The sequence below is a fragment of the Perognathus longimembris genome, chromosome 3 (assembly GCF_023159225.1).
Source record: "Perognathus longimembris pacificus isolate PPM17 chromosome 3, ASM2315922v1, whole genome shotgun sequence".
Taxonomy (NCBI): domain Eukaryota; kingdom Metazoa; phylum Chordata; class Mammalia; order Rodentia; family Heteromyidae; genus Perognathus; species Perognathus longimembris.
Genome location: NC_063163.1, coordinates 69468877 through 69495197, shown reverse-complemented (window position 1 = coordinate 69495197; position 26321 = coordinate 69468877). Strand labels below are relative to the sequence as shown.

At 48.8% G+C, this 26321-nt stretch overlaps 1 protein-coding gene across 1 annotated transcript in view; it reads left to right on the top strand.

The window, feature by feature from the left end:
• The window catches only part of Cers4 (ceramide synthase 4), a 31113-nt gene extending 6840 nt beyond the window's left edge, over window positions 1-24273 (top strand). The window contains exons 2-11 of the mRNA XM_048342102.1: window positions 10315-10515; window positions 17238-17355; window positions 19267-19385; window positions 19469-19526; window positions 19728-19778; window positions 20845-20937; window positions 21164-21292; window positions 21916-22022; window positions 23455-23611; window positions 23814-24273. Coding sequence (XP_048198059.1) covers window positions 10343-10515; window positions 17238-17355; window positions 19267-19385; window positions 19469-19526; window positions 19728-19778; window positions 20845-20937; window positions 21164-21292; window positions 21916-22022; window positions 23455-23611; window positions 23814-23990 — 1182 coding nt within the window. The 5' untranslated portion in view covers window positions 10315-10342 and the 3' untranslated portion in view covers window positions 23991-24273. The remainder of the gene's footprint in view (window positions 1-10314; window positions 10516-17237; window positions 17356-19266; window positions 19386-19468; window positions 19527-19727; window positions 19779-20844; window positions 20938-21163; window positions 21293-21915; window positions 22023-23454; window positions 23612-23813) is intronic.
• Window positions 24274-26321: the final 2048 nt, after the last annotated feature.

Sequence of the window (26321 nt, the reverse complement as noted above, 5' to 3'; positions counted from 1 at the left end):
AGTAGCTGGGATTATAAGTGTGAGCCATTGTCCCTGTTCATTTTTACCTTTTTTTTTTTTTTTTTTGCCAGTCCTGGGGCTTGGACTCAGGGTCTAAGCACTGTCCCTGAGCTTCTTTTTTGCTCAAGGCTAGCACTCTATCACTTGAGCCATAGCACCACTTCTGTCTTTTTCTATATATGTGGTACTGAGGAATTGAACCCAGAACTTCATTTGTGCGAGGCAAGCACTCTACCACTAGGACATATTCCCAGCCCTATTTAGTGTTTTTTGTTTTTGTTTGTTCAATTTTACCATTTCCCACACATACATTTTGATTTAATCTTTTTTCTCTCTCTGTTCTTAAGTTTTTTCATTTTTACTATTAATATGTTTACAGACTTGTCAATGCTCCTACTATCTGAATGGCTATCACAGCCACGTAGTAGCTGGGCACAATAGTGCATACCTGTAATGCCAGCACTCAACAGGCTGAAGCAGAAAGATATGGGGCTGAAGGCCAACTTGGTTACATGAGGAGACTCTTTTGCAAAACAAACAACAAAAAAAAAAACACCCCACAAGTCCAGTGTTGAGCTCCTGGCATCTGAGGGCTTAGGTGGTGTGTGGGGCCAGAGCTTGCAGTCTAATGACAACTCTACTGGCAGAGGCAGATCTGGGAAGGGTTGCCCAAGTGTTGTGAAGCTACCTCCTACCCACAGGGGCTTTGCCCTGGCTCTTTCCCTTGCTATGTAAAGCACTTTTTATCTTGAGGCCCAGGCTTCCCAGCTCCTAAGGGTGGGATAGTTATGGGCTTTCTTGAGAGGGAGGTGTTAGGTTTTTAAAGTAGGTAGCAGGTAAAGGAGAACATCACATCGTATTCAGGCAGGAGAGAAAGTTTATTACTGAACTGCTGGCCTGTGGCGGAGGTGATCCATGGCGGGAAAGAAGGGAGAGAAGGGACGACCCCCCACCCAGCCCTGCCTTATCTAGGGCAGGGGCAAGGGGTGTGGACAGGTGGATTAGGATGTGACCTCAGGGAAAGGGGAGGTAACTGCTTTCAGGTCTGCTGTTTACCCAGGTAACTGGGTGAAGACTTAATGAGGTGGGGGCATCTACATGGAGCCTTCCAGGGACTGACCTTACAGGAGGGCAGGACAGAGATCAAACCAACTTTGCCCACAAGTGAAGATGATTTTTTTTTTTTTTGCCAGTCCTGGGGCTTGAACTCAGGGCCTGAGCACTGTCCCTGGCTTCTTTTTGCTCAAGACTATCACTCTACTTCTTGAGCCACAGCACCACTTCTGGCCTTTTCTGTATATGTGGTGCTGAGGAATCAAACCCAGGCCTTCATGTATACGAGGCAAGCACTCTACCACTAGGCCATATTCCCAGCTGCCCCACTTTTTGAAAAACTTGTTATTTTGTTTGGTTGTGCTGGAATTTGTACCCAAGACCTTGTGCTTGCTAAGCATCCTACCACTTGAGCCCAGCCTCCAGTTCTATCTATTTTTTAAAAGTTCACTCATACCCAGAAGTGGTGCTGTGGCTCAAGTGGTAGAGCACTAGCCTTGAGCAAAAAGAGGCTCAGGGACAGTGCCTGAGCCCTGGGTTCAAGCCCCAGAACTGGCAAAAAAAAATTTTTTTTTTAAAGTTCACTCACATAAGCTAAAGTCCAGCTGCCTACCCACCTGCCTCTCTGCTAACCAAGAGTTATGTAGAGGAGCTACATATACCACCGCTTGAACCATATCCACTGCAGCTGTGCCACATCCCATCACTTGGGCCACACCCCCAGCCCTTCCATCTGTCATTAATGGATTCCTTCAAGTACTCTGCAAACACTGAGTTGGCACCAACTGGTGTGCCAGCCTGTCGAAGGTTGTGAGGGTACAGCAAGAGGATGGAACAATGTTCATTGTTTCTGTGGGGTTAAAGCCCAGGTATAGATACTAACAGATATGGCTGGGCACTGATGGCTCACACTTATAAACCTAGTTATTCAGGAGACTGAGAGATCTGATGATCAAAACCAGCTGGGGCAGGAAAGCCTGTGCAACTCTTCTCTCCAATTAACCAGCCAAAAATGGAGTGGTGGTTCAAGTGGTAGAGTGCTAGCTAGTCCCAAATAAATAAAAGCTCAGGGACAGCACCCCCTAGCCCTGAGTTCAAGCCCTAGAGGGGAAACAACAAAAAGCAAACAAATACAGATCTGAGGAGGAAGTAAACACAGGCAGAAACCAGAGATAAAAGTGGCTTCTCTGGTTGTTTGAGGAGTCTCCTTTGAGGTGACATGTGAGCCCAGAAGAGAATAATACTGAACCACACCTAAGGTTGTCTAGGGAACCACTTCCACTGAAACACTATCAAACTCAGCAACATTTACAAGATAATGCAGTTAAGGAAGCGAATCAGCAATCTCAATGGCATATAATCCTAGCCTGTAATCCTAGCAACTCTGGAGGCTGAGACCTGAGGATCGAGGTTCAAAACCACCTGGGCTGGATAGTCCGTGTGACCCTTATCTCCAATTAATCACCAGAAGAGATTAACTAACCATCAGAAAACCGGGAATGGTGCTGTGGCTCAAGTGTTAGAGTGCTAGCTTTGGGCTGAAGAGTTTAGGGTCAGTGCCCAGGCCCAGAGTTCAAGCCCCACAAACTGACCAAAAAAAAAAAAAAAAAAAGTATATACACATACATACATACGCATTATATATATATATATATGTATGTATATGCATTTTATACATAGGCAGTACTAGAATTTGAATGTAGGACCTTGCACTTGGCAAACAAGCCCTCTACCACTTGGGCCTCACACGCCCCCAGCCCTTTTTTTCTTTTTCTTTTTTTTTTTTGCTTTAGTTATTTTTCAGATAGGGTCTCATGTCTTAGGTCAGGCTCAGATCATGACCCTCCTATTTGTGCCTTCCATCTAGGTTGGTATTATACTTCTTAGTTTGTTTTGTTTAGATGGAGGGTCTTGCAAATGTTTTGCCCCAGACTGAACTCCAAGTATCTGAGAGTATGAGCTTGTGTCCCCATGGTTGTTTTTTTTTTTCCCCAAATATTGAGGCATTCTCATTATGGATCCCCTGGCTGATTTTTTTTCCCCAGTCCTGGGGCTTGAACTCAGCACTGAGTTCTGAGCACTGTCCCTCGGCTTCTTTTGCATAAGGCTAGCACTCTACCACTTGAGTCACAGTGCCACTTCCTGCTTCTTCTGTGTATGTAGTGCTGAGGAATCAAACCCAGGGCTTCATGCATGTAAGGCAAGCACTCTAACACTAGGCCACATTCCCAGCCCCTACCCACCCACCCACCACCACCACCACCACCACCACCACCACCCCACCCCCCGGCCAGCTGATTTCTAATTCATGATTTTCCTATCACAGCCTCTTGAGTGCTAGGATTATAGGTGTGCACTACCTCACTAGGCTTTCACCATTAATCTTTCACATTGAGTAACACATGCAAAGACCCTGGGACAGGTAGGTCAGTGAGTTGAGAGCCTGGTAAGCAGCTAAGAATTGAGCTGTGGGGAGGGCAGATGGAAGACAGAAGGATGCCAAAATGGGAGGGACTGGGGGCAAGGCAGAGCCTAGATTTAGGGCTTTCTTTGGGGTCTTTGTTGGGGGAAGATGGCTGCCTTAGTAGGTCAGAGCATTCCCCAAGGGTGCGGCTGGAGCCAGGGCCCAGTGCAGAGGTGGGCTGTGGTCAGTCTACAAACAATGGCCCCAGCCAGACCACAGGAATCAAGTGACCCAGGGCAGCAGGCCAGACTGCTGGGGGGCCACTAGGGTTTGAGCGAGTGGGTGTGTGTGGTGGGGGTGGGGAGCTCCAAATCAGTTTTCCCTTTTCAACAGTTTCTTGGGAAGTTCTGTTTCCGAGATTAAACACACACACACACACACACACACACACACACACACACACACACACGAAATAAAGGTCCATCCACACACAGCCTTGATGAGGTGGAGCAGGAGGGGGAGCGGGGAGAGGGTATTATGAATCCAAGGAAGCAGTGAGGGACTCTTCCACTCCTAGCTGGGCCTCCATACACTCTCTCTCTCTCTCTCTTTCTCTCTCTCTCTCTTTCTCTCTCTCTCTCTTTCTCTCTCTCACTCTCCTTCTCCCTGTGCAGGGCTATTTTTAGTCTTAAAAAGGATTATCAGCGGCCTCCCAGGTGGCAGGGGCTCAGGGAAGCTGGGAGCCAGAGCTGGCCTGGAGGGGGTGGGGCACTGGGAAAAGAATAAAGGCAAGGCCTGGAACAGCCACCATCTGGTGACTTTCCAAGTGACCTCCCTCCAGCTGCCCTGGTCCAGCCTTGCTGGAAATCATGAGCCACAGTTTGAAGGAAAGGTGGAGAAGGGTTCTGGAACCATAGGACGAATCACCAAGAAAGGCCAGGCAAGATAGCCTGACCTCTGATTCCCGGCACTGGAGAGAGAATGGGGTGGAGGTAGAGGGATCGCAAGTTCTAGGTCAGCCTGGGCTACATAGTGGGACCCCCATCTTAGAAGAATAATCATAGATTAAACTTGAGTTCAAGCTCCAGGACTGGCACAAAACAAAACAAAAACCAAAAGTGGAGCTGTGGCTCAAGTGGGAGAGCTCTAGCCTTGAGCCCAAAGAGGCTCAGGGACAGTGCCCAGACCCTGAGTTCAAGCCCCAGGACTGGCACAAATAAAAAATAAAAAGAGACTGGAGATGTTACTCATGGCAGACATTTTGTTAAGTGTGTACATGACTCGGTTTAATGCTAAGCATGGCAGGAGAAAAGGAAAGGATTATGTAGAAATGGAAACATCTGCCGGCCTGTGGCTCATACCTATAATCCTCGCTATTCAGGAGGCTGAAATCTGAGGATCGGGGTTAGGAGCCAGCCCAGATAGAACAATCTCCATGAGACTCTAATCTCCAATTAGCCTCTCAAAAACCAAAAGTAGTGCTGTGGCTCAAAGTGGCAGATGCTAGCCTTGAGCACAAAGAGACCCAGGCAGGGTCAGCGCCCAGGCCCTGAGTTCAAGCCCCACAATCAAATGAAAAAAAGAAAGAAACCAAAACATCTAGAAGTTTCCATACCAGTACCTGCCCTTTCTAGATAACCACCCCATTCTCTCCTCACATTCACCAGGAGTCATTTATGCCCAGACCACACCAGGCATCCATCAGCAGACTCTCCAAGTAAAAGGAGCTATTGCTGGTATTGTTTACAGATGGGGAACTAAGACTTGGAGAGGCCAATTCACCTGCCCCCAGGGTTACATACCTGGTAAAGGAGTGAGGACAGGAATGGAACCAGATACAGAACGGGTCACTGTGGAATTTATGCCAGCTACTGCCCTGTGTCCTGCCCCCCACCCCCAGCTTGTGCCATAACCTGCTAAAGCTGAGTGTCAACTACACCCATTTACCAGATTGGACAGTTGAGGCCCAGGAAGATGTTCCTCTTACCCAAAATAAACAGTGGACCTCAAGATCCCAAAGAAAAAGTAGAAATGGAGGAGAAATGCCTTCTTCAGCCTCCCCTCAGGAGGCTCCTCACCAGCCAGAAACACCCAGATGCAGCCACACCTGAACCTGTCTTTTAGTCCAGGCCTTGCTCACAGGCTCTGGGCTGCCTTGATGCTGCAGAGAAGGCTACTGTCCCAACCAATGGGGGAAGAAGTGAACGTTCCTCAGAGGGCCTTGAAGCATTAGCGCTGGGAGTGCAGCCAATCTGCTTGGCTGCTGACCCTATTCTCCACCCAAACCACAGAATGACTCATTTATACATTAAGAGAGGAAAGGTAGGGGGAAATCACTTTAAAACACTGAGCAATTATGTATGAAGAGGGCATGAAGAACCTCAGGGAGAGCTGTTGATCAATCAGGATGGGGACCTGGGGGGGGGGGGGAAGAGAAAACAATCGAGAGGGGTTGCTGTAGGCAAAACACAATATGCAGTGCCAGTGGCTCACACCTGTAATCCCAGACAATCAGGCAGCTGAGATCAGGAAGATTGAGGTTCAAAGCCAGCCTAAGCAGGAAAATCTGTGACCCTCCGATCTTCAGGTAAGCAGCAAAAAGCCAGTAGTGGAGCTGTAACTCCAGTAGGTAGAGTGCCAGTCAGCCTTGAGTGGACAAGCTAAAGGATGGGGTCCTGAGTTCAAGCCTCAGCACCAGCACCAAGAAAAGAGAGAGAGAAAAAAAGGAAGCTTTATTTCCATTTCTCCTTAAACTTGGGCTCCAAAGTGAATGAGCCTGCTTCTGTTAGAATCTAACTAGGGCTTCTACATCCTTCAACCCCCTCCACTTCCACATACATTTCAAAGACTGCCTGACAAACTCTCCATGTCATGGGGAAGGAGGCAGAGCTGCAGGAAGGTGCTTGCACCAGATTCAAAAGAGGGAAGCAACTGATGAGTACCTGTGGGAGGAGGTGACAACCAAGCTAGGTTTTGAAGGATGCATGAGTTTTAACCAAAGACAAAGAAGGCACACAAGCCCCCATGAAGATAAAGACTTGCCCATCTCATCTACTAGTTTGTGTTCTCTACAGCCATCATGAGTACAGTATAGTTTTCAAGGCTAGGATGTGTGAAGATGGGGGGAACTGAGAGTCAGGCAGTAAATGCTGGGCCTTGAGGCTGGGGACACGGACAGGAGCCCGGACTGCTGAGATTTATATCAAGCCTTGACTAGCTGGCTGGATCTTTCAGGGGCAGGGGGGGAGGGAGGTCTGTCAAATGGGTGAGAGAGGGTCCCCAAAAAAGGAGGCTGCACATGGCCTGCCATTGCCTTGACTGTGGCAAAGCCGAAGAGAGACAAAATGAGGCCATATGCTTATGCTCTGAAGAGGAAGGGGCCACAAGCCAAGGGATACAGGGTTTCTAGAAGCTTGGACAGGTGGGGGGGGGGCAGATATACCAGGCCGGACTTGCCCTTGAACTTCACTGGGTGCACAGGATTGAGCTGACCTTGCCTGTTGCTAAAGATGTTTCCTTTGCCAACAAGATCAACCACCTAGCCAGTTGCTGGTAGTGGCTCACACCTATAATCCTAGCTTCCAGAAGGCTGAGACCTGAGGATCACAGTTCAAAGCCAGCCTGGGCAGGAAAGTATGTGAGACTCTTATTTCCAATGAACCACCAAAAAGCCAGAAGTGGAGATGTGTCTCAAGAGGTAGAGTGCTAACCTTGAGGGACAGCACCCTGAGCTCAAGGGCTAGTATGGCACAAAATAAAAAAGAATGGCAGGCAAGCTCTGTGCTGCAGAACCACACCCAACCTTCAACAGTCTCTATTTGATTAGCTCCTCCTCCTCTCTTTCTTCCCCTCTCCCCCTCCTCCCGTCCTTTCTCCTCCTCCTCCTGCCATTGTGACACTGTGAGGTTTTTGTTTTTGTATTGCTCTTGGGACTTGTGCAGGTCTCAGGGCCTGGGTACTGTAGCTTACCTTTTTCCCTCAAGTCTGGTGGTGTACTGCTTGAGCCATAGCCCCACTTCCAGCTTTTTTTTTTTTTTTTTTGAGGTTAAATAGAGATAAGAGTCTCGCAGACTTTCCTGCCCTTGTTATCTTCAAACCATGATCCTTAGCTCTCAGCCTCCTGAGTAGCTAAGATTATAGGTGTGAGCCACCAGCACCTGACATGAGTTCATTTTAACTGATAAAAATTATTTATATTTAGCTGAGTGTCATGGTGGTGTTCACCAGTCACCTGATGGAGGTGAGATTTTGTGGAGTTTCCCTTTTTTTTTGTCAGTCCTGGGGGTTTGGATGCAAGGTCTGGGCACTGTCCCTGGCTTCTTTTTGCTGAAGGCTAGCACTCTACATCTTGAGCCATAGAGCCACTTCTGGCTTTTTCTGTGTATGTGGTGCTAAGGAATCGAACCCAGGGCTTCATGCATGCTAGGCAAGCACTCTACCAGTAAGCCACATTACCAGCCCCTCGTGAAGTTTCTCTTTACATGTAGGGACTTTTCACTTAGGATCCTTGTCTTACATTACAGAATAAGAATTTCTGGACAAGTTACAATGGTGAGAAAACTTGGTAGGACTTTATTGAGTAAGTAAGCAAGCAGGAAAAGCAGACAAACAGACAAAAAGAAGACAGACAAGCAGAAGAGCAGGGGCACACTCTCTACAGAGTGTGGGTGCTCTCATAGGAAGATAGAGACTCAGAGACAGACCCATAGAGACACACATGGCTCCTTGGGCTGCTGGGGTATTTATAGGGTAAAGGCTGGGGATCTGGCTTCAAAGTTAGGCAAAGATAAGTGCTTTTGCTTTGCTCTGACACCTGGTGTTACTTTCTGAGTTTCTAGGTAAGAATGCATCTTGTCATAACACAGATCAGGAAAGCATACATCCCGTCAAACAAGTGTTCATTCTTGAAGTGAGGAATGCATCCCTCAGGAAGGGATGTATCCTGTTGTCTCTCTTTGAAGCAAAGATGGCTCTTATTTCTGTGTTGCCTTCACCAGGCCTCAGTTTCCTTAAGTTTACTCTAAAATGACTGTGTTCCCCTCATCTTAAGGGAAGTACATGAAGGAATATCTCCTGCATTTGTTATAAGCTAACCACTCTTCATTTTTCCCTAGTCTGTCTGGCTTCATTTCCCCTAAAATGACATTTTTCCCTTAAGCATTTTCTTCTTTTTTTTTTTTCTTTTTTTTTTTTTTTTGGTCAGTCCTGGGGCTTGGACTCAGGGTCTGAGCACTGTCCCTGGCTTCTTTTTGCTCAAGGCTAGCACTCTACCACTTGAGCTTTTTTCTTTTTATATGGTACAGAGGAATCAAACCCAGGGCTTCACACATGCTAGGGAAGCACTCTACCACTAAGCCACCTTCCCAGCCCTGTTCCCTGGAATTTCTCCTGTATTTGCTATCAGCTGACCATTTTTCATTTTTCCCTAGTTTATCTGGATTAACACCTGTGAGTTCTGCCTGGGCTACATAATGAGTTCTAGACCAGTCTGAACTGTGTCATGAGACCTGTCTAAAGGGGGGGCGGGGGGGGGGAAGGGAAAGAGAAAGAGAGAAGGGGAGTTGCGGGCGGGAGGGGGTTTATGGAGGGGAAGATTACATTACCTGGTCATGGTCACGGATTTCTACAAAGTTAACATCCATAGATTTCAGATCTGCCTTTCACACTACTAAATCTTACCTTGAAAGAAAACAAGCCTAGTTAATGATCTGCCTGCTGAGATGTTTAGAAGTGATTGTTAGACTGCATGTCTCCTGTTAACTTTGAAATGCATCCAAGCAAACTAGATGGACTGACTGATGGACAGGCAGAGGTGTGGTGAAGCAAACAAGACAGAATGTGAAGGGGTAGCATTTGGGCTTATAGGCATTCACTGTAAAACAAAAACAAACAAAAAAAAAAACCCACTGTGCTGTAGGTTAAGAGATACAATCTAAATTACTCCCTGTGGATCCCCTCCCCACTCTGTGCTTTTAGCACATGTATCTCTCCTTATGTCTTCCCTAGTTCATTCTGCTCCAACCACATGGGCCTCATTGCTGGCCCTCCAACACCCTGAGTATTTCCCTGCCCCAGGACCTTTGCACCTTTTACTAATGATCTGGAAAGCCCCTTACCCAGGCCCCTCCTTTTCTGCATAAACCTCTTTGTGGCGCCCCCAGAGAAGCTCTGTCACCATATTTGAAAATCACACCTCCCTGTACCCTCTGGTATTTATGACTCTGTTTACTCATCTTTGGCTGCCTTCCCTGCAAAGCTGTGACTTCCACCGGGGCCAGGAATGTGTCAGCTTTGTTACCCTGCTGTGTCCTGAAATCTGGGCTTCAATCTACCATGTACAGAACAAGATAACCCAGAACATTTGCTGCCAGATGGATGACTGGATGGATGGGTAGATGCAGATGGATGGATAATGGATGATGGATGGGTGGGTAGATAGATGAATAAATGAATGAACAATGGGTGGATGGATGGATAGATGAGTGGGTGGGTGATGGATACTAGGTGGATTGATGGATGGATGGTGGATAAGTGTATGAGTGAATAGATGGATGAATGAATGAAAGATGAATGCATGGATTGGTGGATGGATGGGTGGGTGGTTGGAGAGATGGATACTGAATAGATGTGTGCATGAATGATAGATGGACAGGTAGAAGAATGGACAGATGGACAGGTACATGAAGGAATATAACACTCTCCTACAGGCCCTGGCCCTGCCCCCCTCTGAGGCCTGGTAGGCATGGGTGGCAGGTATGTCTACCTTCTAGCTGGGGGTAGAGGAAGAGTGGAGGAGGAGAAGGGTGGGTTTGTGGCACAAGAGACTCAGCCCAGTCACCTTCCCACCCTGTTTGCAGAGTGCTTGTCACAGGCTGTGTCTACACCATGCTGTCCAGTCTGATGGAGTGGCTGTGGCAGGACAAGTTTTGGTTGGCACCTAACAGCACATGGGACCAGATGGAGGACCGTGATGGCCTGGTCTTCGCCCACCCTCGGCATATGCTGCCAGCTGTGCCTCTGGCGCTGGCCTTGGTGGCCGTGCGCCTCATCTTCGAGAGGTGAGTGTGGGTCTGCTGGGCTGTGCATGCGTGTTTGTGGGCTCCTGCCTGCGCTGTGGGGGAGGGAGGGGGTGGGACTCTTGTCTTCCCTGGTCCCAGGTGGCTGCCCCACCCACTTCCTCCTGATCCCTGTTGTCTGGTTTATGGGAAGGAGGGGCCACACACAGATCAGGTTGGGTTATGCCATCACCACCTTCACAGAACAAGACCGGGGGTGGGGGTGGGGGGGGGGACCCTGGATTTGCTAAGTGCAGTAGAGGCCAGAAGCCACTGGTGAGAGAGTACCAGACAAACAGAGCCCTCACACTCTCCTCCTGATGTCCCCTATGGGTAAGGCTGTCTCCTATCCTTTCCCCAAACCCTCCTTTGCTGTGAAGCCCAGGCTGGCCTTGATCTTGCAGCCTTCTGGGTGCTAGAATGCCAAGAACCAGGGTTCTTCCTTTCTCCTGAGGGCATTCCCTCTTCTGAGCAAAATGATCCCCTCCCCACAGCCTTGGTATCAAACCTGCCAGGCCCTCCCCGACCTGAAAGCCCAAATGACCCTCAGTGCCTTCAAATGTTCTCCCCTACAGCCTGCCTGCCACCCCATAGTCCCCCCTCTCACCCCCATACCCATCCATTCTGCCACCTTCTTTGTCACCCCTCTCCCTCAGCTCTTGCACAGTCTTCTCTATGGCTCTTTTAAGTCTTGATTCCAAGACCTGCCCTTACCCTCTCCTTTAGTGGTTCCTGCTTCCCTCTAAATCCCTCAATTCCAGCCCTGACCCCAGTGACACGGGACTGATACAGCTTGCCTTGTGGCTCCTCTCTGTGGCCTTGGGTGCCACCTAGTGGGCAAAGTGGTGCTGACCTGAAATCTTCCTCTGGAATGGGAGGTCCATGGGGGTGGAACCATCAAATGAAGCAGGCTAACTTTTCTCCTACCCTAGGAGCACTCAGCTTAGTAAAGGGCAAGGGTACCTGGCCGCCCATGAGGAGGCTTTGTTATGCCAAGTCGAGAAACGACCACCAAGAAGGCCGAACTCAGACATTCCGAAATGCAAAAGCAAGGCAAGACTTTATTCAAGCGGGGCCGCGGCCCGGGCCTTGTCCTACCCACCGACACAGCGGAGGTTGGGAGCCAGCCCCGAGCTGTGATTACACAGAGCTTATAAAGGACAAAAAACAAAGTTACAGCAATCAGGTGTTCAAGCAAGCAAGATTACGGGTACAAATCTGATTGGCTCAGGGTTCGAGGCATTCTAGGGGCGGTTAGAGTTAAGCATTCCCAGGCAGTTAGAGTTCTTGACCGGCTGGGCCCTAATAAGCTTGCCCTGGGTTTGCTCAGACAAAACGGGGCTGCCTGAAAATGGGGTTTACTTTTAACTCTTCATCCCACCCCCTTCATTCCCCCCTTCTGATAGGTAACTTGAGAACCAGTCGTGGTTCTCCTTGCTTATTAGTTTGATCCTCACTGAAAATTGGTAGGGATAGATTGGTATTGTGCCCGCAATACCATAAGTTGTGGTGGCGCTTTACTCAGTTGGTAGTGGGTGTGGCTCAGGAGGAGGTCCAGTCTCATAAAGGGCCTTTAGCTTGAGCCAGATCTCTTGGTGGACTTGCTATAGGGCTCTGAGGGGGCGATAAAAGCTCATAACAAATGCGATTACAAGTTAGGAATAACATTTAGATGACATCACACAAGTCCCTTAGCCCTGCAGATACAGGTACAGATAAACATAGTTTTACACCAAAGCCCCAATTCTGACCCTATTTATATTATAGCCAATTTGATTACATACCAACTTTACTCATATGCTCTAATTTTAAGACATACTGATACCATTTGTTACATACTCACTTTCTAGGGATTGTCTTTCTCACCTTTAACATGCCAAAACCTTTTAATCTAAAGGAAACATTTTTGTTTTCTCTCTCTAAAGTCTTTCCTTATACAGTTTTATAATCTGTGTCTTATAAAATTTAACATATCCCCACTCACACCATCTTCTTCTTCCTCACACCATCAGTGACTTACTGGAACATTCTGTGACAATATACTTTTTAAATCCCTTTCTTATCCGGAGGAAACCATTTCTCTATCCCTTTCTCCAAGGCTTTCTATACTAACCTTCCTCTTTACATTTCCTGGGGCTTCTTTGCTACTAGAGTTTTAAACTGTCTACATTTTCCGGTTTATCTCAACTACATCAAGACAATTTACTGTGACTCCATCCACAGGCTGTTGAAGACAAAGAGGTGGTACCGGTCAGTCCAATGGGACTGCTGCTCCTAAGAAGCCAGACCAGAGCCAACTATCATAAGCCAACTATTCTATATCTATAATCTCTATATTCTATATCTATATTCTATATCTATGTTCTATATCATAAGCCAACTATTCTAGAGTGGATTTCTCCAGTTTCTAGTTCCTCCAAGTGCCTAAGGTTGGTTAGTTGCATCTGCAAGATCTACCCCCAGGAGGGCTCCATGAAGATGCCCCCGGCAGTTTAAATCTCTGTCCAGTTACCTTGGTACCTGGCACATCTGATGGCAGTTACCTCCCTCTCTTCTGAGGTCACACCCTAATCCATCTGGACACATTTTAATACTCTTGGACACACCTCCCACCCCAGGCATTGCCTGGAAGTGACTCTCCAGCCTGTCAGCTGCGTATGATAAGAGTCTCATCTGAAGATGTAGATTATTCCAGATGACTGTTAAACTGTCCTTGATCCTCACTCAAATGCAATGGGCAGGGGCCGTGGTGTCAGGCAGCAGTGGTAGTGGTTCCATTAGAATGTCACACCTTCTGCTGGGTTACCTGCAACTTTCTCCATAGACTGGTTAGAGAAGCTTAAAAGTTAACCTAAAGCCTAACTTTAGTCAAATTTCCTAGTATTTTCCTGATTCCTTCTTAAGCAGACTAGCTTTTTCAGGCTGGCACATCACTGAAAGTCAAGACAGCTTTAGGCAATCAATGGCCCTTGGGTCATTTTGCCAGGGCAATAAGTTTAAATCAGATATTTCCAATAAGGCTAGGATTCTTTTTTTTTTTTTTCTTTTTGTTGGTCATGGGCCTTGAACTCAGGCCTGGGCACCGTCTCTGAGCTTTTATGCTCAAGGCTAGACCTCAACCACTTTGAGCCACAGCACCACTTCCTTCTTTTTTTTTTTTTTAAACCAACATAGGCGGCTTGGCCTGTAACCATTTCTCACAGGTGCAGTCTATACTGTTACCTTTGTTTTCCATGCCTCATTTTCCCAAAAACAACTCTGGTCCCTTGGTCCTAAAATGGGGGGCTGATGGGCGAAGATCATCCATCTTCTATAACTTCTTCATGCTGACTCAGGGACGTTGACCTTACCTAGCCAGGAACCTATAACCTTAGTCTACTTTACCAATGGGCTGCAGGGTCAGATGTCCATTTGGAGCTTTACTCCAAACTGGAAATTACATTCAACATTTTAACTTTCAACTATACAGACTTCTTTTTGGGCTATCGCAGTGTAGCCTTTTAACATTCTAGTTTGTAAAAGCTTTTTCCTGACTGGCTAGAGAACTGATCTCTGATTACCTAAAAAATGTCTACATTACTTTTGCAGGCCTTTAACAGATCTCAATAAGGACACAATCTCAGGTCTACAAGCTTTCTTTCCTGAACAGATGTATCAGCTTAAAATTCTTACTGCCAGTCAAGGCTTTGAGTAGATACGGGGGTTTGGGATTTTAAACTATCCTCTCATTTGACACTTACCCTTACTACCCACTATCACAGATGACTGGCAAGTTCCTGCCCAGTAGACAGACATGGGTATTAGAAAGGCATGCTTACGAACTATTCTTCTAGAACTTCCTGGCTTTGATTAACTTTTGAAAGGCCAAACAGGAGTGACTCTAGGATCTGACACCATCTCTGCCATCCAAGCAGTGGCTTACTGCCTCTGGATGCTCCACCACTTTCGTCCCAGGAGGAGTGACTTTTCACTGGACTTGGACTCAGGGCCTGAGTGCTGTCCCTCAGCTCTCCAGCTCAAGACTAGCACCCTACCACTTTTGAGCTCCACACAACTCCGTTCCCAGCACTCTGCTGGCTGATTAGAGACAAGTCTCTCACAGGGACCTTTCTCTGCCCGGGCTGGCTTCGAACCGCAGCTTTCAGATCAATGAGTCTTACAAGAGGCCACTTTACTCCAATTAAAAGCAACAAGGTGGTCCACACAGTAGTTTTTAAGCATGCTCTTACCTGGAACTTATTAAGGGCCAACGTTAGATCTTGACAAACTTGTAGGAATCACCTGTCCTCTGTGGGCCTGCTGGAAACTGTTACAAAAAACCTACAGAGAAACTGGAATGGCAATTAAACATTTTGGTAGCCATAATTCTCCTTTTCTCACTTTGCAATAATCATTTAGGACAATTTTACTTCCAAATTTCAAATTTCTTATCTAGAAATGTATTCTTGATTTCCAAAGCCTTTTTTTTTTTTTTTACTAACCTCTGCTTTAACACTAGCACTTTGGCTTTTATCTGCATTGAAAAAAACTCTGAAGCTTACAGGCATTCTGAAACCAGGTGCCGCCTTTTGCCTCCCGGCTGCTTGTTTTTAAAAAAAAAAAAAAAAAACCTCTTTTTTTTTTTTTTGTCTTCAGTCCCAGTTACGGCATGGCATGAAGACCTTTGAACTCAAATGACAATTTTTTCTTAATGCAAGAATTACAGGGGCTGGGGATATGGCCTAGTGGCAAGAGTGCCTGCCTCATATACATGAGGCCCTGGGTTCAATTCCCCAGCACCACATATACGGAAAATGGCCAGAAGTGGCGCTGTGACTCAAGTGGCAGAGTGCTAGCCTTGAGCAAAAAGAAGCCAGGGACAGTGCTCAGGCCCTGAGTCCAAGCCCCAGGACTGGCCAAAAAAAAAAAAAAAAAAAAGAATTACAATTACAGAATTAGAAATACTTATCCATTCAGCTTTCCAATAAATTAGTGAGAAACGTTGGCCCATTTTGCCATTTCTGCCTACATACATAGAGTTAATGAGAGTTTACTTCTATCCCCATTAGTTTAATGTATATCCTTGAAAATCCAAATTACAAAAATAGCATAGGAATCGAATCACATCAGATAAATAAACTTTTTAACCATTTAGTCCAGTCAAATCATTCATTTTTACCACCAGGTTTCCAAAGTTCACCTGAAAACAAGAGACAAAAGAAAGCCCTCTCTATTGGCTCCATCCTGACTCCATAGGGCTTAGTGAGTTCACTCCAGCTTGCCCTTTGTTAAATCAAGTCTTAATTTATTAAGATACCCACTTTTTTTGACTGCTAATTAAAGAACCCTGAGAAATCCTTTTTTAACTCTAGTTCGTTTTTAAAACAATGCAATAATCCTTTAAAGCATAAGCTATTCAGAAAAAGCCAGAAGTGGCACTATGGTCTTATGCCAAGTCATGAAAAACGACCACCAAGAAGGCCACCGAGACTCAGACATTCCGAAATGCAAAAGCAAGGCAAGACTTTATTCAAGCGGGGCCGCGGCCTGGGCCTTGTCCTACCCACCGACACAGCGGAGGTTGGGAGCCAGCCCCGAGCTGCGATTACACAGAGCTTATAAAGGACAAAAAACAAAGTTACAACAATCAGGTATTCAAGCAAGCAAGATTATGGGTACAAATCTGATTGGCTCAGGGTTCGAGGCATTCTAGGGGCAGTTAGAATTAAGCATTCCCAGGCGGTTAGAGTTCTTGACTGGCTGGGCCCTAATAAGCTTGCCCTAGGTTTGCTCAGACAACAAAACGGGGGCTGCCTGAAAATGGGGTTTACTTTTAACTCTTCATTCCCCCCTTCAGCTTCTACTTATCTCATCCTAAAGAGCAATAAAGCCACCGTCCTTAAAAAAAAAAAAAAAACTGGGGCTGGGAATATGGCCTAGTGGCAAGAGTGCTTGCCTCATATACATGAAGCCCTGGGTTCAATTCTCTAGCACCACATATACAGAAAACAGTCAGAAGTGGCGCTGTGGCTCAAGTGGCAGAGTGCTAGCCTTGAGCAAAAAGAAGCCAGGGACAGTGCTCAGGCCCTGAGTCCAAGGCCCAGGACTGGCAAAAAAAAAAAAAAAAATTCCTAGCTGGCAGTACTGGGGTTTGAACTCATGTCTTTGTGCTTGCAAAGCAGTCACTCTGCCACTTGAGCCATATACCCACCCTCTTCTTGTTTTGACATAGGGCCTTACATGTAACCCCTGGCCAGCCTGGACTACAGTCATCCTCTATACTTCCAACATAGCTGGAAGGACAGGTGTGAACCAATACCCCAAACTTAAAAAAAAAAATTTAGACCCATTATTTTTGCTCAAGCTGCCCTGAAACGGTAATCCTCTAGATCTCCACTTTCTGAGTAGTTGGGATTACAGGAGAGGGCTGCTGTGCCCTGCAAGCTGCCTTTCTTATGTTTCCTCCAATGTTTAATCTTATCCTCCAGCCCACTCCCTCACCCCCAAGGTGTGAGGCCAGGAGAAGCAATAGAAAGCTGAGTCCTGTTCTTGGACTTTGGGACTCTGGGTCTCCTCCTCCCCTCCATCCCTCCCCACCTGTTCCCCCCTCCCCCAGCTTTCCACATCCTGCTCTGTTATGCTAGCTCTGGGCTGATTCCTCCGCCTTTGTCATGCACTCCAGTGGCATCTGCTCACAGTCCCATTCACCTATTAGGCTCTGATGGACTCTGTCTTCCTGCACCCAGATTCGTGGGCCTACCCCTGGGCCGGTGGATGGGCGTGCGAGATCAGATCAGGAGGCATGCGAAACCCAATGCCACGCTGGAGAAACACTTCCGCAAAACCGGGAGGAGACCCAAGGAGGTGAGACACGCCCCCTGTCTCCACGTGGCCACACAGGTCTGACCTGGGGACCCAGCACAGGGATGAGATGTATGTAGTCCGCTTGCTGGGGTACCCAGCTGGAATTCCCACCTTCTCTGACAGCTGAGGCCCCAGGGGACCTCTTGGTAGTTGGGAGCCTTGTCTCCTCTCGCTTCAGTCTTAGGACCCCCTGTCTGATGCCTAGCCCTGCCAGGTAGTTGAGATGTGAGGCCCCGCCCCTTGGGGGGTTCCTTGGGATATGAGGCCTCACCTCTTCCCAGGATGTGAGGCCCCGCCTCCCCTCAGTGAAATACGAGGCCCAACTGCACAATCCTGCAGAATCCTGAATTCTGGGATGGAGAGGACAGGAGCAATTGTTTTCCCTGTGTGTGGGGGGGGATGGATAGTGCCTGACTATTCCAGTTTTGTGACTTTTCTTCCATTCCTGTCTTGCAGCTGAATGGGCTGGGTCTGAGCCAGGGCCTATATGCCATAGCTGGATGAAGGTCTCATCTGCCTTACTCTTTTTTTTTTCTTCTTTTTTTGGCCAGTCCTGTGCCTTGGACTCAGGACCTGAGCACTGTCCCTGGCCTCTTCTTGCTCAAGGCTAGCACTCTGTCACTTGAGCCACAGCGCCCCCTCTGGCCGTTTTCCATATATGTGGTGCTGGGGAATCAAACTGAGAGCTTCATGTGTAGGAGGCAAGCACTCTTGCCACTAGGCCATACTCCCAGCCCTGCCTTACTCTTCTTGAGAAAGCCTCCTCTGGCTGGACTGACCCCACGTTTTTTGTTTGTTTTGTTTTGTTCGGTTGTGGGGCTTGAGCTCTGGGCCTGGGTGCTGTCCCTAAGCTCTTCAGCTCAAGGCTAGTGTTCTACCACTTGAGCCACAGTGCCACTTTTGGTTTTCTGGTGGTTAATTGGGGATAAGAGTCTCATGGACTTTCCTGCTGGGTTGGCTTTGAACTGCGATCCTCAGATCTCAGCCTCCTGAGTAGCTAGGATTACAGATGTGAGCCACCAGCACCTGGCCCCAGATTCATTCTTCTTCTTTATTTTTTCTTTGCCACTCCTGGGGCTTGAACTCAGGGCTTTTGCTCAAGGCTAGCACTCTACCACTTGAGTCACATTGCCACTTCTGGCTTTTTCTATTTATGTGGTACTGAGGAATCAAACTCAGAGCTTCATGAATGCTAGGCAAACTCTCTATCACTGAGCCACACTCTCAGCACACCTCCCCCCCAGATTAATTCTTTGTTGTTGTTTTTAGTTTTTTGCCAGTCCTGGGGCTTGAACTCAGGGTCTGAGCACTGTTCCTGGCTTCTTTTTGCTCAAGGCTAGCACTCTACCACTTGAGCCACAGCACCACTTCTGGCTCTTTCTTGTTTATGTGGTGCTCAGGAATCGAACCCAGGGCTTCATGTATAAAAGGCAAGCACTCTACCAGTAGGCCACATTCCTAGTGCCATCCCCCTCCCCCCATTCACTCAATGCCAGTCGATCTGTGATCAGGGCGTGGTCTGTGTTCTGGGCAATTCTCTCAAAATCTCTATAATAGACAAGGTTGGTAGAGAAAGTGGCTTGGTGGTAGAGTGCTTGCCTAGCAGGCATGAAGCCCTGGGTTCGATTCCTCAATACCACATTAACAGAAAAGGCTGGAAGTGGCTCTGTGGCTTAAGTAGTAGAGGGCTAGCCTTGAGCAAAAGAATCTCGGGGACAGTGCCCAGGCCCTGATTTCAAGCCCAGGACTGGCAAAAACAAACAAACCAATAGACAAGGTTACCCCAACAGGCAACATCTGGGGCTGCAGGGGAGGGAGAAGCAGAGCCAGGTCCTGTATCTAAGGAAGAGAGTGGGAAAAGCCACCACCAGGAGGGACCCTGTAACCTTGTCTCCATCATCCCCTCCCCAGGCTCAGATGGCCCTCCTGGCCACCCAGTGTGGGCTCACCCTGCGCCAGACTCAACGCTGGTTCCGGAGACGAAGGAACCAGGAAAGGCCCCGCCTGTCTAAGAAATTCTGTGAAGCCAGGTAACCCAGAGAAGGAGGGGGGTTGTGCATAGGGGAGTGTGGTCAGCTCTGTGGCTGCTCCCTCACCACTTCCCTCCTTGCAGCTGGAAGTTTGCCTTCTACCTGTGTTCTTTCACCGGTGGCATCTCCATCCTCTACCATGTGAGTATATCTGACCGCTCACCTGTCCTTCCAGCGTTCCTGTTGAAAAGCATCCAGAAATGAAAACTCCATGGAGAAGTGACAGGCAGAGATAGGACAAGGCAGGAAAAAGCAGGGTTGAGTGAAACCCTATTGGGGAGGTCCCACACCCAGGATAAAACTTTTGACCTTTGAGAGCCTGAGACCTTTGTTTCTTTCTAGGAGCCATGGATGTGGACTGTGAAAAAATGCTGGGAAAATTACCCACAGCAGGTAAGTGGCAGGAAGTAGGCAGAGAACTTGGCTCTTGTGACTACAGTCCAACATCATACCCCCAATTCTGCACTCTAATTTTAACTCTTCTGTAGAATAATGAGGCCAGACACTGGTAGCTACTCAGGAGGCTGAGACCTGAGGATTGGAGTTCAAAGCCAGCCCATGTTGGGGGGCGCTGGACCCCCTTTTCCCCTATCTCCCGGGGGAAATGCCTGAACCCAAACTATGAAAGACACTCAGCCCTATCCCTCCCACTGGCAGAAGGAGTAAGACGTATCTTTGTGGACTTCGCTGAGTTGAGGAGAAATGCCAAAATCCCCTTCCCCGACAGCCCCCATCACGTGTCAGACGCAGGAAGAAAATTCCGAGGAGACAGCCTGATGGTTGAACTGGTCTCACAGGATTTAATTGGGAGGGGGTTTATATAACGGTAATGGCGGGAAAGGAGGGGGACTGGCCAAAGGGCCAGTCATAGGCTAAAGACCATGTGCGTCATGGTGATGTCACGAACTTCCTCTATGGGCGGGGACTACAGCCCCCCAAGAGCTGGGTCTCTGTAGAAGTCCCTGCCATGATGGCATGCACATGTTCGCCCCCCAGGGGCGGGGGCTTCTCTTCCTGTTAAAGGCGGAAGAAGAGGGGATGGGCTAAAGCCAGCTGTGGCCTCTTAAAGGCACAGCTGTCCCCAACAAGCCCATGCAGGAAAGTCCGTGAGACTCTTATCTCCAATTAACCACCAGATAAAAGGAAGTGGTGCTGTAGTTCAAAGTTGGTAGAGTGCTAGCCTTAGCAATAAAACTCAGAGACAGTGCCCAGGCCCCAGGTTCAAGTTCCACAACTGACAAAAATAAAAATAGAATAATGAGGACCTGGGAAGGAGGAAACTCAAACAAGAATTGCCACACCACTCACCTTGGTCCTTGGTTACCTCCAAGGCAGGGGAGCTCACTCCTTCCTCCTTCACTGGGTCTCAAGTGCCCTGGCTTGGAGCAAACCTGGCAGTTCCTGAGTCTGTTCCTGTCTGATAGGAGAGTTCACAGCTAACTGCTGTGTCCTGTCTTAGACCCTGCAGCCAGAACTGTACTGGTGGTACCTTCTGGAACTCAGTTTCTACATTTCACTGCTAATCACACTGCCCTTTGACATCAAACGCAAGGTGAGACAAGCCAGGAGCCCCGCTGGGGAAGGGTCACCATGGGCTGGAGGGAATGCCATTCAGTCTCTCTGGACAGGGAGTTGGGGTGGGGCTGGTGGCCTCACCACCACCCTCAGATGGCATGGGGTTTGGTGTCTGCACATGATCCCCTGAGATGGGGGGGGGGGGTAGGGAGATGGAATGGAGCTCTGGCTTTGCTATGGCTGTGGCCCACCATCTCCTACAGGATTTCAGCGAGCAGGTGATCCATCACTTCGTGACAATTACCCTGCTAAGCTTCTCCTACTTCTCCAACCTGCTGCGTATAGGCAGCCTAGTGCTGCTGCTGCACGACTCAGCTGACTACCTGCTGGAGGTAGGCACACCTGTCCAGCACTCACACCTGGCTTTCCCAGGAGCCCCTGGAGATGAGGCCCCGCCCCTCCCAGCTCTCCTGGAGTAAGACTCAGACTCCACCTCTCCCAGCCCTCCTGGACTGAGACCGCGCCTCTCTCAGCCCATCTGGGACTTGAGGCCCTGCCTTGCCCTGTCATCCTTGGACCAGAGGCCTCCAGAGTCTCTCTAGAAGAGGAGCCTACATGCCCCAACCCTTTCCTAGCCTCTCATTCTCCCTAGGAGGTGAGGTCCCTCCTCTCCAACCTAGGCCATGAGGCCCGCCCCCTCCATCTCCCTAGGAGCAGAAGGCTGGCCCCTTCATTCAGCCTCTTTGGGAACACCTCTCCTCTCTCTCTCTCTCTCTCTCTCCCCCTCCCCCCTCTCTCTGTCTCTCCTTCTCTCCCTCCCTCTCCCTCTCTCCCTCTCCTTCTCTTTCCCCCTCTCTCCACTCCTCCCCCTCTCTCCTCTCTCTCTCTCTCTCTCTCAGCATTTCTGAAAATGAGACCAACTAGTCCAAACCTTTATCTTCTCTTCCACTCATGGCCTGGTCCAGTCACGCCCCTGCCCCACTGCTGAGCCCATTTCTTGTGCTACCTTCTGCAGGTCGGTAAGATGCTCAGCTATGCGGGCTATGGGTCAGCGTGCACTGCTGTCTTCTTTGTCTTCTCTGCCGTCTTCTTCTTCACCCGCCTCATAATCTTCCCCACACAGTAAGTCAGCCCTCCTGGGGCTCTAGGGAAGTGGAGGAGCATGTCTGACATCTCAGGCCAGCCTCAGCCGCACCCCTTGATGCCCTGCACCTGAGAGCTGGAGGTGTGGGCTGGGATTCTTCCAGAAAGCAGGGAAGGGTGTGTCTGGCAATGGACACAACTTCTGTAAAATCCCAGAGGTAAGAAGGATGGAGAACTGGATTGTGGAGAGAATGACTGGTTTAGACTGAGGGAACAGCATGTGCTAGGGCACTGAGATTAGACTGTGCTCCAAATATTAGAAGAACAGTAAGAACTAGTGGCTGGAGCAGAGCCAGCGAAGCAGAAAAAGTAGGGTTAGTTGAAGGAAGGAGTGGGGTGCTGATGGCTCATGCCTCTAATCTTACATGGTTCAAAGCCAGCCCAGGTAAAAAAGTGCATGAGTCACTTATCTCCAATAAACCACCAGAAAACCAGAAGTGAAGCTGTGGCTCAAAGTGGTAGAGCAGGAGCTTTGAGCAAAAAAGCTCAGGGACAGTGCCTCTCACCTAGGTCCTGAGTTCAAGCCCTCGACCACCACACACCCCCCCCCCAAAAAAAAGAGGAAGAGGTGATCAAGGCAAGTTGTCTTGAGCCTTATAGGCTGCTGAGAGAACCTGACTGGGTTGTTTTTACCTGGAGGGACATGGGGATGGAGGGGGGAACGGCTGTTGACCTAGAAGGGTTAAGAAACTGGACATGTTTGTGCCCTCTGGTGGTTGCAAGAGGAACAGTAGGAAGCTAGGATGGGGAAGAGGGAGGACAGGAGTCAGGTCAGAGGCAAAGGAATTGGTTGGGTGTTGGTGAGTAGTGGGCAGTTTCAAAGACATGCCACCAGGAATGTGCTAGTAAACAAACCCGGAGGAACTGCATCAGGGGCATCAAGGAAGCATCAGGGGCCCAGCTGTTCTGTGCTGGGCCTGAGAGGAGAACTAGGGAAAGCCTGGACAGGAGACTGGCAGGCCAGTTATAAGATGAGTGAATGGAGGTGTGAGGTCCCTGACCTTGACACAACATCCCTGCAGCCAGCACTTTCCAGGAGTCTCAAGAGAAAATATAGGAGCTGGCAGCCAGAGTGTCAAGGAAGGATGGGTGTGGTGGCACAGGCCTGTGATCCCAGCATTCAGGAATCAGATGGGGGGTTGGGTGAGGATCAGATACAGCCCCATGGGAAACTCCAGCCAAGCCCTAAGCTCCTCCCTGTTCTGAGCCCCACCCATTCCAAGGTCTGCCCATCCAGGACTTCAGATTTAAGACCTGTTCCCAAAGAAGGAAGGGAAAGGGAGAGAGGCAGATTGGGAGGGAGGAAGAGAGGGAGGGAGCAGTGCAGACTAAGCAAGTTAGAGTCTAGCAGGACCAAAGCTTGGTGATGAAGAGGTGAAGCCGTTTTAAAACCTCATCCTTCCTACCGTAGGATCATCTATAGCACGTGGTTTGAGTCTATCGAGAACAGTGGCCCCTTCTTTGCCTACTACTTCTTCAACGCGCTTCTGATGATGCTGCAGGTGTTACACATATACTGGTTCTGTCTCATCCTGCGCATGATCTACAACGTCCTGGGGAAGGGGCAGGTATGGTTTGCCCAAGAGTTAGCTTGCCCTGTCCTGCCCTGCCCAGCCCCACCCAGCCCCACCCCAAAATCCTCCCTACTCTGAGCCCCACCCACTCCAGGCTCCACCCACAATCTGAGCCCCATCCACTTGGCTCCACCCAGATAAGCCACACCCTCCATAAGCTCCTGCCCCCTCAACTTCCTTCTCTTTATTTCCCCAGGTGGGATCGGATGTCCGCAGTGATGCAGAAGAATCTGACTCTACCGATGATGAGGTGGCACTCAAAGGTCCACAGTTGAAGAATGGGGTGATTCAAGGGCCTGGGACTGAGCCCAGCAATGGCCCTCGGAATCGGGCAGCTGGGCGGTTGGCCAATGGGCACATCCCAACCACATAGCCAGCTTGAAGACTGGCCATGAGGGGTTGTCCTCAGCCCCTGCACTACCTGTGTGGGGCTGGAGCGGAAACCCTTGCTTGGGCCAGCTCGGCTGAGACAGGGAGGGCCCCACCTATCAGTAGGAGGGCTGATGATCTGTCTCTAGCCCCTTCCCTCTGCTCATCCTCTTTCCATCCCTCGGGACAACTAGCCAAGAGTCTCCGGAGATAACAGGACTCTAGACACCCACTGCTACCACCAACAGCCCTGGCACAACATCCAATAAAACTAGAATGGAACTGAATTGTCTTCCTGTGAACTGTGGGTCCTGTCCCAGCTCCTTCTTTTCCCAGAGACCCAGAGAGATCCAGGATCATTGAGTGGGTGACCTCTGGCAGGGCCATAGACAGCAACTAGGCATGGAGACTCTGCTGTTCCTCGATGACCCCAGCCCATCTAGCATACTGAGCCAGCCACTTCCTTCTGCTCCAGGACCATCCTTTGCCAGCTTACAGACAAGATGGTTCCAAGCTCAGAAAGGAAAACTTTTGCCTAATGTCACATAGCAGTCAGGGACCAGGAAGGAGGGTGGAGAGAAGACCCACGCCTGTTCCCATAGCTTCTGCTTGAAACCATCCACAAAGCCACTCTGTGGCCTCCTTTAGACTCTTTGAGGACAGTGGAAGATGCTCTGGGTGGAGGTTCAAATTCCCACAGGGAACCCATCGTGAGTTCGGGATTTCATCAGGCGTTTCCCTAGAAACTGGGTGCTGGTGGCTCAGGCCTGTAATTCTAGCTACTCAGGAGGCTGAGATCTGAGGATCAAGACTTGAGGCCAGCTAGGGCAGAAAAACATAAACTTATCTCCAAGGTAGAGTGCCCAGCCTATGCACACAAAAAAAGTGTGAGATGTATCTGCAATTTATTACACAAAATTGGGAAGCAGAGCTATGGCTCATGTGGTAGAGTACTAGCTTTGAGCAAAAAAAAACCTCAGACAGCACCCAAGCCTTTAGTTCAAGCCCCAGGCCCTGCACACACAAAAGAGAAGGGATGGAAAGACACAGAGGGAAGACAAATTGGAGAAGAAAAGTCAGGACAGAGACAGAACCAAAGGAGTAGGAAGGGGTGGTGAGAATGGATGTAATATCATATCATGAAAGAAAAAACAAATCTCAAGCCAAAGCAGGAAGAGGAATAACAGAAGTGATCAACCCCAGTGGAAATTGCAGAAGACTCATAAGGAAAGAAGGATTTGCCTCAGCCACAGACACCAATAGCAAGAGGCAAGGACTGAAATGCAGGCCAAAGTTGAGCATTCTCCATAGGAACATCCAAAAAGCTCCATAAAGCTCTAAGTAGGGCTGGGGGCATGGCTTGAGTAGCAGATCACCGGCCTAACTAGTCTGAGTTCCTGAATTCAAACCCCTAATACTGCCAAAATCAGAAAGATTAACAAAGTCCAGGCACTGGTGGTTCATGCCTGAAATCCTAGCTACTCTAGATGATGAGATCTGAGGATTGCAGTTTGAAGCTAGCCTAGGAAGGAAAGTCTGTAAGACTAACCACCAAAAAGCTGGAAGTAGAACTGTGGTTAAAATGGTAGAACACAGGGGCTGGGAACATGGCCTAGTGGCAAAAGTGCTTGACTTGTATACATGACGCCCTGGGTTCGATTCCCCAGCACCACATATATAGAAAACGGCCAGAAGTGGCACTGTGGCTCAAGTGGCAGAGTGCTAGCTTTGAGCAAAAAGAAGTCAGGGACAGTGCTCAGGCCCTGAGTCCAAGGCCCAGGACTGGCAAAAAAAAAAAAATTTAAAAAAAAATGGTAGAACACATTGGGGCTGGGGATATGGCCTAGTGGCGAGAGAGCTTGCCTCGTATACATGAGGCCCTGGGTTCGATTCCCCAGCACCACATATACAGAAAACGGCCAGAAGTGGCGCTGTGGCTCAAGTGGCAGAGTGCTAGCCTTGAGCAAAAAGAAGCCAGGGACAGTGCTCAGGCCCTGAGTCCAAGGCCCAGGACTGGCCAAAAAAAAAAAAAAAAAAAAATGGTAGAACACCAGGCTTGAGTGAAAAAAGGTGACCAATAATGCCCACTACTGAGGTTTAAAGCCTCAGTACTGCCATGCGCTCATGCACACACACACAAAGGTAAAGCTAGTAAATCTTGTGTTATGTGCAGTTTATCACTTTGTTTTCTTTAATTTTTTTGCCAGTCCTGGGACTTGAACTCAGGGCCTGGGCACTGTCCCTGGCTTCTTTTTACTCAAGGCTAGCACTCTACCACTTGAGCCACAGCACCACTTACAGCTTTTTCTGTTTATGTGGTGCTGAGGAATCGAAC